At 43.9% G+C, this 15,103-nt stretch overlaps 1 protein-coding gene across 1 annotated transcript; it reads left to right on the forward strand.

Annotated features, from left to right (window-relative positions):
* The first annotated feature begins 819 nt into the window (after positions 1-819).
* TDRD5 (tudor domain containing 5) lies at positions 820-14,764 on the forward strand. Its single transcript, XM_042819424.1, has 13 exons — positions 820-891; positions 1,432-1,672; positions 2,866-3,267; positions 3,963-4,087; positions 6,972-7,019; positions 7,172-7,392; positions 8,427-8,633; positions 9,101-9,167; positions 10,062-10,262; positions 10,740-10,900; positions 11,585-11,732; positions 13,556-13,769; positions 14,562-14,764. Exons 1-13 carry the CDS (start codon positions 820-822, stop codon positions 14,762-14,764), a joined length of 2,310 nt encoding a protein of 769 aa, XP_042675358.1.
* The last annotated feature ends 339 nt before the right edge of the window (positions 14,765-15,103 follow it).

The following is a 15,103-nucleotide window of genomic DNA, read 5'->3' on the forward strand; positions in this document are numbered from 1 at the left end:
GTGCTTGAATTTATTGCTGCAGGCAGAAAATCCAGGCAGGGGAGGAGAGAAGAGGAGGTGTTAGATCAAGGAGGCTTGTTCAAATTTATCATAAGCTTGTCATACAAAATGGACAGGGAAGCGAGAAAGCTGTTTCCCTCCTGCTCTGCTTTCATTTCACATGGCTGTTGAGATGATACAGGATGTTAGACCATAACAGGGAGAACTGCAAGAAGACATTATGTTTTACCTTCCTGCCTTTGGAAATCAAATGCAATCAAAATGATTTTTAATAGATGGTTTCTACAAAGCTGTTGAAAAACAACCTAAAAGTAACTAGAAGATGCTTGACTCTCAAAACCCCAAATGGTCTGAGTGTTCAGCACAATAAATTCCCAGTTCTGAGTGTGATGAACATGGAGGTCCTTGCAAGCATAGAGCTATTGAATTTATCTCTAAATTGCCAGTAGAGTTTGTGTGTAAAACGCCTTCATAATTTTGCACAGCAAAAGTCAGGCAGTGCAAACGTGGGAGCTTTTTACCAAAGAGCTGCCATACGGCACAGACGTGCAAAGAGTGCCACAGATCATGCTGTGTCACTGTTTGTCTGAAAGAAATCAATACCTGACTGGAAATCACACTAACGAGGCTCAAACATACAAGCTGTGACAACCCTGTGGTCGGGCAGTGCTGAGCTCAGGGTTTCCCACTCAGCCTCTGGCAGATGTGTCATGTGGAGGAGCTGCTGGAGGGAGGGGGAAGGCAGCCAGGGAGGTGCTGATCTCGTTTTCTTAAAAGATTCCTGTTTTATTGCAGGCTTTTGGGTTGCTCAGAGTCGGAATGTTAGAAGCAGGGGGGCAGGTGCACCAGCTTGCTGCAGTGATGAACATAGGTGAGAAAAGCTGGATGGAAGTCGGTAGGAAAACAGCTGCTTTATGACACGTTAGGCACTCCACTGTAGGCTTTCCTCTCAGACGGGACAAAAATGTGCAGGACCACCCTGACCAACGCTGGCATTTGAGTTTAAATACTGCATTCAAGAAAAGAGAACTTTTTTAACACGTGGGCCTGACTTTTCCTGTCAGAAGGGAAGCGCACCTGCTCCGCCAGGTGAAGGCTGAGGGCCGGTCCCACAGAGCAGGCAGGGTAGCGGGACAGGGTAGAGGAGCTAACAGGGGCAGCGGGAGCGCCGCACGGTCGGCAGAGCGCAGTGAAGAGCAACGCGCACCTCCCCGCCTCAGCCCGAAAAGGCGGGAACGGAGCGCGCAGGCGCAGTGCGGCCTCTTGGCGTCGTGTCGGAAACGCGCTGTCGTGACTGAGGCGGCGGTGCCGGGGTGTGGTGGCAGTGTTGAGCCTGACCTGCCGCCCTGCCGCCTTTTCGTTGTGATGTGTTAAAAAGCCTTTCGCAGTCCTGGCGTGAGGTGTTTTCTGCTCGCTTTTTGTCTCTCTTAGAGCGCGGACGTGTCGCAGCAGGCACAGCTGATGGAGCTGCTGAAGAAGGAGGTGAGGTCGCAGCTGCTGGCTGCCAAGGAGGGCCTCACCCCGGCCCAGCTGGAGCAGGAGTATCTGGCCATGGTCGGCAGGCCGCTGCCACTGCGTGACCTGGGGTTCTGCTCCACCATGGAGATGGTGGCCAGCATGCCGGGAGTGGTCCAGATCTGCCCCAACGGCAACGGAGGGTTTCTCCTCAAAGGTGAGACCTTCCTCCTTGCAAGTAGAGAAAGATTGCTGGAGTTACGCCTCAGGGTGAAGTGGTGCCCTGAAGTGAGGGGTCTGCTGTAGGGTGCCCACCCAAAGGCTGGCTCTAGCTCCCCGCTGTTGCTGGTATTTCTGGTGCTTTCTGTTTTAGCTGTTTCCTGTTGTTTGGCTAAGAGTACAGAAAGGCAGTAGGTGAGGAAGGTGAGTGAAGATCAGTGCCTGCTCTAGTTTGGAGCTACTGGGGTGTGTGTGACCAGATTACCTCCGGAGACGTCTTCTACACCAGTTCTTGGTGTGATTCTGACGTCTTGTTTTTGCTTGAGTATTAGGATTGATGGTGATCTGGAGAACCGGTGCACAAACACAGCCCTTTTTTGAGTGCTGTTGGCAGTTTCTTGTGGTTTTGTGAAACTTAAAATCACAGAATGGCTCGGGTTGGAAGGGACCTCAGGGATGATGAATCTCCAAGGGGGGGGGGGGGGGCGCCCCCGGCACATGCAGGGCCACCAACCTCCACATTTAATATTAGGCCAGCCTGCCTACGGCCCCATCCAATCTGGCCTTGAACATTTCCAGAGACAGGGCATCCATGACCTCCCTGGGCAGCTGTTCCTGCACCTCACCACTCTAATAGGAAAGAACTTCCCTCTGATATCCAACCTAAACCTTCCCTCCCTCGACTTAAAACCATTTCTGCTTGCCCTGCTGTTATCTACCTTTTCAAAGAGTTGAGGTGACTGTTGGATTCTTTTTTCATAGCCACTTTGAAACAAGACTCAGTTCATCAACATCTTGATGCTCTTAAGCTGTGTTAAGATTGTACTGCAATTCAAGCTGAGAGAAGCAGTGAACCATTTACTGTTTTCCAACAAAACCCACAGCAGCTGGCTTTCTTCTTGTGATGCAGTATGCACTTGGCCAGCCTTCCTTCTGTCTGGGTTTATAGGGAGGAGGGTGCAGATTAGCTGTTAAATTTGGTTCCGTCCATTTTGCAGAGGGGAAGGAAAATTGTTTGCTGTACTAAAATCCACACATGGTTTAGTAGGATTGTTTTTAGAAGAGACATCTGTCTAAAAAGGAAAATGGGAAAAGTGGAAAGAACAGCTTTGCCTATGCAGAGCTTTGAATGGTTTACTGCTCCAGTCTTCAAATAGCTAATAAATATCTAATATTTTTTTCCTATTGTAGCTGTTGCCGATGAGACCACCAAAGATATTTCCAAACTGATTTCCAGACAGAAAACAAGTGGTAAAGCACGGAGTGTTGCTAGGAAGGGAAAGCCTGCTTTTCTCTCTCAGAATCAGTGGGATTTGCCTCCAAAGGGCAAGACTGGTGTCCTGCCAGCAGCAGTGAAGAGGGAGCTGCAAGATCTCTTGAGTTCCTCACCACTTCTGCTCTTGGATTTCAATGATGCATACTACACACGCTTTAAGCGGACGTTCCAGTACAAGCAGTATGGATTTCTCTCCATATTTGAAGTTTTCAAAAGCATGTCTGATACAATTATGGTTAAGGAGACAAAAGGAGGTTCCTTGATAACCCTGAAAAAGAGCTCCTCAAGTGAGAAAGAGCAGGAAAAGATGCCACAAGGTAAGGCATCTGTTAGCTGGAAACATGTAGGTCTTTTAAGCATTGTGGACAAGCAGATGTATTTCCGGTAGATGTTGCTGTATTTTCAGTTGCTGTAATAGTCCCTGTTCCCTTCTGATTAATCAAGAAAGGTCTGTGTGGTGCTGCAGAAGTAGTTTAAGGAGTTGTCTCAGTAGCAGAGAGCTTAATTGGGAGTTTTCTACAAGTTGCCACTGGTTTTTGGTGGCAGGTGAAAGAAGAGATGTACCTTCCAAATATAAGCTTTCTGAACCTGTGTGGAGGACTAGAAACTAACTGTTGTAGGCAGCAGATAACAAAAGTAGAAGGATCTCTTGAATGCCCTGCTCCACAAGGCATTGGAGCCCTTCAGTGCACTTCTTGAGATTGAAAATTCACTAATACTACTATGAAAGATTAAGCTATAATCTCACACAGAAGAGACTGTGTGTGTACTCGCTGTTCCTGTAACAGCCATGGCAGAAAACTGTGTGCAGTACCTGCAGGGTTCCTGACTTGTCTAGCTAGAATTCATTTATGAAGGATGCCTCTCTAGCAAAAGTTTGTGAACGTGGTAACGGAATGCTACAAGAGATTGGAAAAATGCAACCAGTGCTTTCATTTTTCAAGTGTTTTCTGTTTAATATGTAACTGCATCAGTCCAAGAAAGAATAATAGCCAAGTTATTGTCTTTGCAGTACTCATGGCTGAGCTGCCTCCTTTGGAACCCAGCTGTGAGACAGAGATCTTTCATCAGGCAGCAGAAGAGAAGTCAGAGCCAGTGGACGCACAAGAAGTAGGTCTGGGTGGTGGCCTGAAACAAGTGAGTAGCTGGATGAGTGATCTGTAGCTTCTTCTTGGCTTAATCCCAGATTGCAGGCTCTTTGCTTGCTTTTGTTACTGTTGAGACTGTGTTGTTGATGCACTGCTGCTTACAAAAATTTTAATACCTGTTTTAATGTGGAGTGGCAAGACTCCAGGCTGGGATATGGCTTCATATGCCATCCTAACCTAAGTCTTTCTATTCTCTCTTTTGGGTCATCTGATCTGTGTTAAAGATCATCCAAGATCAGTTAACCATCATCTTGTTCTCTGATAGTTATGGTAATACTCTGTGTATTTATTTGTTATTACATCTTAGTGATCTGAAGATGAGCTCTGGAATTTCCTGGGCTGCTGTAGGCAGAATTAAGTGTCTTGTGCAGTCCAGTTAAGCAGGAAGACAAAGCTGGGTGATGATTCTTGTGGAGACTTTGATCCCTACAGTTTCACTTAGGTGACTAAATAATGTGCTCAGGCGGGGCACAAAAAGAATTCTTTTTTCTTTCTTTTTTCTTTTTTTTTTTTTTTTTTTTTAAACTAAAGGAAACCAGTAAGTCTTTATTCACTGTCTAAAGTTGTGGGGGTTCCTTGTCATTCTTGTTGGACTTTGAGAGTTTTGAATTTGTTTGACAGTGTATTTCTAGAAGGAGACGGAGAGGAGCAGTTCAGAGGATCCAATAGGTTGGGGGAATTTGTCACCTCTGGTTTTTTTTTTTTCCTCTCTCTTTTCCTACCTTCCTTCTCTCCAGAACACCTTCCTACTGTAGTTCTCTCTGCCAAGCTTCCCAGGTGGCTGTATGCAACCTGAGGATTGGAGTGCAGGAAAAGAGTCCCAGGAGTTCTTCCTGACTTTGGTGTTTTTTGCAGTTCATTTGGAAGTCTGTGTCTGAGTTGGTGTATGGTAACTGTTGAGTCACAGCCTGAACCACTGATTGGGCACCTGGGGAAAAGACCTGGTCAGCCCTGGGAGCACAGGTGAAGGCAATTCAACTGTGCAACAGGAAGGGGTAAAGCCTGGCCGTACTTCTCTTAGACCTCATTTAAGGGCTGACAGCCACTGTGCAAGGATTTCTTTCTGGGGATCCCTCCTTGGTGAAGTTCTCCCCTGCAAGCCTAGATCTTCAGAGATGGGTGAGCTGTCCTTTTTCCTTCCTTTATAATGCCTTCCTATTGCATTAGTCCCTCTGTCATTACACCTCTTGTATCACCTTTCCATCATGTCAATCTTTCTGATTCTTATGGCTGGACTTCACGTTCCTAAAGCAAACTCTCTGGCAGTCAGCATTGAGCTTGTAAAGAAGTCTTAGACCTGTGTGATGAAGCAGCCAGAAATTCTCCTTGAATCAAGTGCAGTCTGCCTGTTGAATCTGAAGGGCAAAAAAGAAAAAGAGGACTGTGATAACCCTGACTTCAAGTGAGGTTTTTGAGCCTTCATATCACAATGGGAATCCGGTTAAAGACTTATCCTGCTCAGGCCATTAAAGGTGTTTGTTCAACTTGTTTTCCCCATGAGACGTTAAGTTTGCTCTTCTGTTTTTGAAAAAGCCAGAAAAGGGAGGAAAGGTAGTTGGTATGTGGGATATGCAGTGAATGCTTGTTCATCAGGATGCTGCAAGGTGGAGGGGAAAGAAGAGACCTGATCCCTGCCCTGCTCTAAGGTACCCCAGTATCCTGTCACAAGAAGCTAATAATGGACAGGAAACTAATAATGTGAGGAGCACGGGCTGAGTCAATGCTCTGAGAAGGGGAGAGGTGTGTGGAGCTGCTGCTCTCAGCGCTTTTCTCACCCACAGCTGAGCCCAGGGTCATTCACAGCACTGTGGCAGCTGCCTGCCTGTCTTAGGGAAAGGATTAGCTGGTCCCACAGGCTGTAACATATTGCACGGCTCACTTTTAGTGTTTCGCTGTTTTCTCTTGTTATTGTTTTATTTATTTTTTTTTTTAAAGCATATTCACAAGTACATGTTTCTTTTGTGATCTTACACATCTTTACTGATGTGTAAACTAGATTATGAAGATAGTGTATGCCCTTAACAGGGTGATATGAACCAACTTCAGAGGAGCAAACCAGTCCCTCAGAAATGCCTCTGTTCACAGGCGCTGCTTAAAGGATTTCCAGCCATGGATTTCTTTTTCTTTGATCTGCTGCTCAGGCAGGCATTTCCTCAGCTGTTATTTAACTTAATGTTTCACTCAAAAAATTTTAACTCAAAAACTTCAAGAGCATTGGCCTTTGCTCTGTCTGTAGAAGGAGAGACTTATCTACTTCTTGAAAAAAACATTTAGAAGAGTTAGTGTTGCAAAAAAACGTTGCTTGCAGTTGGATTAGCCAGATAAATGAAGGTGTATGTACTGGAAGACGTTTCCCATGTGTTGCTTGGTGCATAATGCACTGTTAACTTGTAGTCTATTCATTATGGGTCAAAATGATTTCATTTTGACTTCTGATCTTTGGAGGAACGCTGCTCACTACTGCAGAAGAAAGCTCTTGAGGCAGTGTGAGAGTAGCTTATGTATGGTTCCCCTCCACAAAAAACTCTGAGCTGCACTAGCCATTCACAGGCAGATCTCTCGAGTGAGAAAAGAACAGAATTTGTAGGTCTCATTTGTTTTTATCCTGGGGAAATAGCTCTAGTGTGAAAATGTCACTTGAATCACTTTCAGGTAGCTTTCCTGGTTCAATCATATACTCTTTCATGGTCACAGAGCATAGAAAATAGCATCTTTTGAGTAAAATCCAGCAAACTTTAAAAAACATTATTGTAGCAATAGCTGTTTTCTGGACAGAAGTCAGGACGTGACTCTAGCTCTTTCTCCTCATGGGAATGCATGGTATTGTTGTTACACTAGTGTTATTGACTGATTTCATTCATTCTTCCTTTTAGGTAGAAGAGAGAATGAATGCTCCCCCCACAGAGGAAGTTCTAATCCAGGTTTGCACATCTGGTGGGATTTGCTGATATTCAGTAATTCATAGTTTCTAAACAAAGCAAACTCTTTCTTTTCTAAATGTTACTGGAGCAGTTATTCATGTATGCTTAGTGCAGGAAGAGATGTGAGTACCAACTCCCTAATCTCTTTGTAGCCTCAAGATTTGGGACAGTCCAGGCTGGATATAATGATGGTGACTTCAGACATCCCTCCAGATGCAGTTCAGGACAGAAGACTTTGCAGTTTACCTCCACTGGAGACAAAGTGCTTGGTGGGAGTAATAGTGAATTTAATAGTCTCTCCTGGTGAGTTCTACATCCATGTCTGCAGCGCAGAAACTTCTGATAAACTGTGGGATCTCATGATTGAGATGAGGTGAGAACACTCTGTGCTGATAGATGCTACTGCCTGTTGTGTTTGTACTGAGAGAAAGGACACCCAGCTAGTTATGATAGTTATGGTAGTTGATAGTAATGATTACAGCTGGTTTGGTAACTTGTGCTGTTAAACACGTGTTCATAGCGCTTATCCATTCCTTTTGATCAGCAAGCCAAAAGTACGGTTACTATCAATTTGCAGTTGCTTGGGTGTGATCTGGACAGCTCTAAACTGTAAAAGAATAGAAAGGTTCCAGAGGGGGGATTTTTATCTTCCTTTTTGCCTCTTTTCTGTGTTATTAATGGGCTCAGTTAAAATTTTTCCTTCCGTTTCCAATGCTTGTCAAAAAGCAGTGAGTAGTATGCACTTGCCATCATGTACAAGGGCTGCTTCAAAGTAATGCTTCCTGTATGATGTCTGCTCACGATGTCAGAGGTGAATATTCTGTAATAGTGGTGTTGTGTATTGTTGTGGTTACTGTGAAAATAGGAAGCATTACTTTCAGAGCAAACAGTGTGTATTTGAAAGCAAGCCAAGCCTCGTCAGTGACTGTCAGTTTCATTATGCATTTGAGATTCTCTTCCAGCACAGTTGACAGCAGTTACAGAACTGCTGTGTGTTGAGGAAGCACCCGGTGTCCACGGGGCACGTACAAGTGGAGTTACAAATTCTGCAGGCAAACACTACAGATGATGTGTAGCCAATACTCCAGAATCTGATTTTTTAATAAGTAGTGATTTAGCCAGATAATGTTAAAAGGTAATGACCAGAATGACTGTATTTAGCCTCTAAGGATTTCTCTTTTTAATTGGACCCCAGGGAGGGCATTCAAATGTTGAAATTTAGGTTTGCATTTCTTACAGTCATTTCAGTTTAAGTTCAGCAGAAAAGTGATGTAAAGCATCCATTTAAACATCTGAAAATGTTGTCACTGGGATTTGAGAAACCAGGATTCTTGTGAAATCCTATGGATTTTTGTGTTCATCTTTTGCATCTCTCCAAGCACAATCTTTCCTTACGATGTTTTGCAGATGCTGTTATTCAAATAAACTTGTTTCTGATCGTTACATCATGCCTGAGTCTTCGGTACAGCCTGGACAGCTTTGCTGTGTGATGTTCTTGCAGTGGTGGTACCGGGTTATCATCCACCGTGTGATCAGTGACCAAGAAGTGGAGGTGTTCTACCCAGATTATGGGAATGTAGGCATTGTTCAGAAGTCTTGGCTGAGGTTCCTCAAGTAAGTAGATTACACATGGTTGGCAGAATCACAGGGTGGTTGAGGTTGGATCTCATCCTCATTTTAGATTCCACGAGCGGGTGTAAACTTTCTCTTCAGTAGTCATCAGTTGAAATGGGCTGCGTTTTTGGTGTCAGAGGTACTTGTTTGCCTCTGCAATTTAACATCTTCTGTGCTTCATTCTTTGGTTCAAAAGTCATTATTCTCTGTCCATAACTTTGTAATCATGAGGGGTTATGATAGAAAGATGCTTGGACTAGGGAAGGCATAAGAGATCAGTTGTTAGTGCAGTTCTTTCTGTGCCTGTTCCCTGGATATTTTCCAAAGTTACTGTTGGGGTTTAATCATAAATCCACTCTTTATTCCTAAGTTGATTTTTAAAACCCAGAAGAGGAGTAAGTTCTGCTCTTCTGTCTGTTTTTGCTCTGAGTTTGCTCTAATGGCCATGACTTTGTTTTATATTGCAGATGGTGCTACTTGAAGCTGCCAGCTCAGGCCATCCCGTGTTCCTTGGCATGGGTGAAGCCTGTGGAGGTGTGTGTTCATATGCAGTTTTGTTTACTGGCGTACATATAGGAGCTGTCAAGAAGAGAGAGGCTTTTTTGTCAAGATAAGGACAAATATTTGGATTCATTCAGGTCCCTCTGATGTTTTTATAGCAGAATTGTTGCTGTTATGTTCAGTGGAATGCGACTGCTTCTCTGCAAGTGATAACCTTTTCATTGTTTCTTCTTTATGCCTATGTAGTATTCTTGCTCATATAATTTCAGAAACAGGTAGCTGATAAGCAAATGAGCAAGCATTTGTTTTCCCCTCCAGTAGATCTCCAGGGTCCTTCTAAAACATTGATAGATTCAGCCCTGTTGTAAAATTTTCTGAGACCAAGCTTTAAGTGAGTTTGGTGCAATCCAAAAAGCCAAAGCTCAGGTCAGCCTCTCCTGAGAAATCTCATGGTCAGGAAGTCTGGGAAATGTGCTCCCATGCTCTGCATTGGAAAGACTAGATCAAATTTGTGTTTTGAAAACATTCTTAAAAACTTTGCTTCTTGAGGGCCGAAGATCCACGCTGCAGTGAGGCATTAGCAGCTCTGTAAAAACTCCTGGCACTTAACTTTCATAATCTCATGGTTCCAGGAATTCGCCGCTTCCCCCTCCCCATAGATAAGATAAAATGACTACACTTGAAAATAGGTACTGACGGTGAGAAGGTATTCCCAGTGTAACTGGCTTTGCAAACTTTGGGGTAGTTTAATTTAGTTCAGTTCTAGAAAGTTTGCCTGAATTTCCCCCCTCCTCTCCCTTCCCCCCTGCATTTTTATCCCTAGCTGCCTTGGCCTAATTGTCATCTTGATGAGTGCTCAGAAGGGAAAGTCTCAGGTGATGGATTCTGGTCTGTTATAGTAACATCATACTCTTGTTTCTTCTTGAGGACACGTGGACCAGTGAGGCAACTCTCCAGTTCCAGGAGCTGTGTTACTCTAAGGTCCTTGTGGGCATTGTGGATGAATACGTGAATGGCATTTTGCATCTCTTTCTGTGCGACACATCCTCTGAGGAAGATGTCTACATTCACTCTGTCTTGAAGGATAAGGGATATGCTGACATCTGCAAAGAGAACTTACCCTCCCAGGTCAGGAGGGAGGAATGTGGTGCTGTAAGAAAGCGCAGGGCTGGCATCCGTTGGGTGCCTTATAGGAAGATGCTCTCATCGTTGAAGATCAGTTATGCCATTACCAAACTGAATTACAGAAATGGTCTTGATTAGAAGCATCTTAGTTTGCCAGTGAAATATACAGTGTGGGACAGCGTAAGCATGGTGATTGCATGCTCTGTGTAGGACAGACATCAGGATATAAACCGAGCACCAGGGAGTGGTTATGAGTTAGGCCAATTTGTATCATTGTCTGAATGTCTCAGCTCTGTTTTGGGAAGAACTGTGTGGGTCTGAAAACCGTGAGAAAAATGCTGCTGGGATTATATATCTCAGCAGGAAGTCAAGCTTTACTGCATGGAGCACACTTTTTCTTTCTGATATTGGTGGTATTTGCAGATTAGCTTTCTTAACTGTACTGTGTGTTGCTTTTTTTTGTTGTTTGCCTGTTACTAGGGATTCAAAGAATTGAATTCTTTAGCCTTGTATGTTCAACCCAGTGCAAAGCAGGAGAGTGCTGAACTGGTGGAGCCAGACCTTGGCTTGCAGCAGGATTCTGTAGGTGCAGATAATGAAGCATCAAGCTCCAGACTGGATGAGGATGAACTGTGTAATCAGGTGGGCATTTGGCTGTGACATATCTGTCATTCAATGGAATAAACTCCAGAGGTTGTTTGACATATGTTGATATATGAGTACCATGCACTTTTTCAAAGAAGTTGGAAGCAGGACCAAAAAAAGCCCAACACCATTCCCATAACATGTTTTGAGTTGAAATGAAGCGTGTCTAACGTGACACTTGTTACAGCTCAGCTGGCATTTCCTTGTAACTGCTCTCAATGCAGGGAAATGCAGTGCATGCTCTTGACTTGGTCAGACCTTAGATTTGCCCTGTCAGCCTTGACAGCTTGCTGCTTCCCCACCACAACTCAGTTCCCACTTAAAAACAAAATGTGTGGATGCTGTTGCAGCAGATCTCTTAGCCTAGGGCACTCCTACGTGGTAAAGTTCTCAGAAGGCTGTGTTAACTGGACAGTATTCTTAAAGAGTCTGATTTTAATCAAGAAACTAGTTTTATGGTGGTGGAAAGAAGTTAGGGTGACAGCTCATTTCTTGTTCGTGCTCTTCCCTTCCCTCTGTGTTCTTCTGTCCTTTAAAGTTGCCAAAACTTCAGAAAGAACAGGGTGGAAAAATTTCTTTCTGTTAATCTGTCAGAGTGATAGCATCTGACTGCTCAGTAGCTTGCACTTCAGTGGATTTGTTCCAATGCCTCTTGATTTCTTCATGCTGGTCATGTCCTTGCAACAGAGCCTGTATACAAAGGAGAAATGGGACAATGTGCAGCCACTTCCAGATGAAGTAAATGACTCCAAAACTACAGACCAAGACCCTGAATTCGAACAGGAGGATACAAACAAATCTTCAACTGACCTTATGGCATTGGTTAAGGTAAGGTTTGTTGTTTGTTTTTTTTTTTTTTTTCTCAGCCACTGCTGCTGAGATGGAGTTGTTTTAAATAAAAATAGTCAATTTATCTACTTTTTTTTTTAATTTACTAACAGTGAAACAAGGATTGGCTTTTAATATGGGCCCGGAGGTGTACATTTACCTCTTTGCTGCTGTATTATCAGCAGCAGCAGAAACACTAGTGTTTCACTGGTACATCAGGGCGTTATGGAATAAAGTGTCAGTGTCAGCACTTCATGGATCAAGTCTGGCCCTTCTTCACTCCTTGTGAGCTGACTTAAGCACTCCCCTGCAAGTATGAAACCACGTGGGTATAGAAGCATAGGAATTTCCCAGCTGGATCGTGGGCATGTTGTCTGCCCCTGGCTTAATCGCTTTAGAAGCTTTAGAGAAAGTGACAGGATTTTCTGTTAAGGAAGACCATGAGGTGAAAAGCTAAATCCTGCCTATAGACACCAAGGGAAGAAGTGCTCTAATCAGCTAGCTGTGACAAACAGAAGCTTTTCCTTTCTTTGTGTCATCTTGATCCCTTAGCCTCAGTAGATGTTGGTACCTGTGGTGCTGCCAGGTGGTATTCCACCCCTTTTCCAGTTTTCATTGTTCATGCTTTCCTTTTAGTGGTGATGATCTTAATTGCGTGAATCGGGAGGAAGTGTAGATGGTGCTTTCCTTATTTCCTGCCCCTCACAGCACTGTAGGGCATACTATTTCTTTTATCTTTTCTGAACAGCTTCCTTATGACTTGCGTGCCTTCCAGCTTTTTCCAATAGTCATAGACCCTTCCACAGTCTGCCTTTGCTCCATGAATGTTCCTTCTTTGTCTTGAAGTGGCAGTGACACTTTGAGTCCCCCAGCAAAGACAGCGTGGTTATCAGAGGGGATGATTACCTTTTAATGTTATTTTCTTTCTTATTCTAGCACTCTAGTTTTTACTGCATGTTAGGCAGAAATTGTTAGTGGGCTGATGATATCAAGCTGAGTAGCTGGTTAATGAGGCTCTCATACTTGTTCTAGTTATTGCCTTGTTATCCTACCAGCATTATACTTCTATTGCCCAGCCCTGAGGCTGTCCTTGCTGCTTCAGGAGCTTCTCACAATCCCCCTGTGAGTGGCCAACCTTAACTTCTTGAATCACCTTGTGTAAAACTGTTTTGTTCTGGGCTAATCGTCTGAATGCTCTCTCACCAGAGGCTGATTCACCTCATCTGGAGGTGGGTGCCTTTTGCTGCTGCTTCAGCAGAAGAAGCCTAGAGAATGGGCACCTAATTTTTGAACAGCTACAGTTGGGCAGATGAATTGCACCGTGGCTTGCCTGTTTCACTATGCTGTCATGCTTCATGCTGAATCAGTAAATAAAAACACTGGCTTCAGTCCCATTCTTTGACTGAGATGTAGGTGGTCATCTCTAGAGCTTAAATTTAATTTGTATTTTTGATAAAAAAAAACACAGAGGAACTTCCTCTGACTCAGTTCTCATTCCCTTGCAGAAACTCCCTCTGTCATCGCAGTCACTTGTTCTGCGTGGGGCTGCTGAGAGATGAGCCAGCTGTTAATTCTTTGCTAAGACATGCTAATTAGTATCCTGTAATAATCTGCCACTCTTTCCAGCTCACTGTGCAGGAAGAGCTGCCCTTTGGCTGGGGTTGCAAGTAGCCAGTATTGTTAAAAATTCCTGTTGCTGACATTTCAGTTCTTTATGAACTCTGAGGGAAGTCATGAAGGTCAGGGCAGCTAATGAACTGAGTGTGCACTAATCGCACCCTCTCCTGAGGGTTGATTGTTTGTTTGTTTTAATATAATTGCAGACACCTCATCCTCTTGGAGAGTCCTTAAGGCCTACTGTTTTCTTCAAGTCATTGGAAGACTACTTCTCCTTCCTCTATGTCAAGCAACCAGCAGAAATGAGCCAAAATGGCCCTAATAATGTACAACGATTTTCCAACAAAGCCCAGTCTTGTGAAGTTCTACATGCCTCTCTTCTGCTTATGGCAGCGCCATTTATGCTGGACAACCGTAACAGTACGAATGGATTTATCAGTAAAGTTTAATGTAGAGGAAAGCTGAGCAATCTCTTACTGTCCCTTGAGACCTGCAGTCAATGTGAAAGTATCCTAGTGCTGCTTCTTTGCTAGACCTGATGGACTTGTTGGTATTTCTGTGGGATGAGCTGTGACAAAAATAAATGGCTGGATGCAATGCTTTGTTTCAACCTCTGTAAGCGTAGTGAATTGAGGTGTTTTTCTCCCAGGGTTTTTGTTTTTTTTGTGGTTCCTAGACTTTCTACACTTTTCATGCTGAAGTTTTTGTTTTTTCCATTCCTTACATCAGGCTGTGTTCATTCCATAGTGAGCCTCTCCTTCTAGCTGTAAGGGAGAAAAGCACTTTTTTAACTTTAAAAAGTCCACGAGGGTGGTTTTTTTTCCTGTTTTCAAAATAATGAAAGAATTTACAGCCCCCATGTGCAAGTTGCCCAATTTACAAGCCAAAGTGAAGTGGCTTGCCTGAGATAGTGCATGTTTGTTTCTTGAAATAGAGCAGTTTGCTGTTTCTCTGGAGTTGAGGCCCCAATCTTCAAGATAGGATCTATTCACTTTAAGTCTTCTTTCCCACCTCTGGGGAAAATAGGGATGAGAGCTGGGGGGAGATAGAGAGAACCTCTTGGATTTCACCTTTTCCAAGTTAATTCAGTGAGTTTGCAGTGGGAAGTAGTCATGCAATCACTTGATCAAGTACAGCAAACAGATATTGCTGTCTAAGCTGAAACTCTTAAAGAGATTCATGCGGATATTTTCCTTCTCCTTCCTTATGCAGGTGATGAGAAAATGAAGAACAAAGACCTTCCTGAGAATCTTGCACTTGTGCAGTGCAGTGCCAGAGGTCTGTGTGAGCAAGAGATGTCCTGCAAGCTCTACGTCCCTCCTACCACCTTGTCTGCGGTGTTGGCAGCTGCTGCACGCTTAGCCACTTGTCATGGCTACTTCCACTGGCTCCCAGGCCCAAAAAAGGAGCTGTAAGAAGAGGTGAGAGAAGCAGATGGAGCTGCTGCTGAGGAAGGCTCCGTAGAGCAGTGAAATATTACTGTGCTGTCATTCTTTTAATTAAAAAGCACTTGTTTGAAAAACCTGTGTGACATCTTCTCAGACGTACCTGGTGCCTGTAGCACGTGTTTCTTTGAGTTGAGGAAAATACTCTGTTTTTCTTGTACTGGTCTTGCTTTATTGCTCTTTAATGATTCAAAAGAACATCCCGAGTGTCACGTTGTGTTCTAACCTGAGGAGAGGAAAACTGGAAATGCATCCCTCCCTTGGTGTCTGTGTGGTTTCGTCATTGTGTACAGGAGGTGGTTATGTTTT

This window comes from Centrocercus urophasianus, unplaced genomic scaffold, assembly GCF_019232065.1.
Source record: "Centrocercus urophasianus isolate 14NV4802_14NV808 unplaced genomic scaffold, USGS_Curo_1.0 seq_18, whole genome shotgun sequence".
Lineage (NCBI taxonomy): Eukaryota > Metazoa > Chordata > Aves > Galliformes > Phasianidae > Centrocercus > Centrocercus urophasianus.

Bases quoted from the DNA above. Each gene is read 5' to 3' on its own strand.
- TDRD5 (XM_042819424.1), top strand. From the start codon at position 820: ATGTTAGAAGCAGGGGGGCAGGTGCACCAGCTTGCTGCAGTGATGAAC. The intron at 8,634-9,100 runs GTAAGTAGATTA...TTTATATTGCAG, and splicing joins TCTTGGCTGAGGTTCCTCAA to ATGGTGCTACTTGAAGCTGC. The intron at 13,770-14,561 runs GTACGAATGGAT...TTCCTTATGCAG, and splicing joins TATGCTGGACAACCGTAACA to GTGATGAGAAAATGAAGAAC.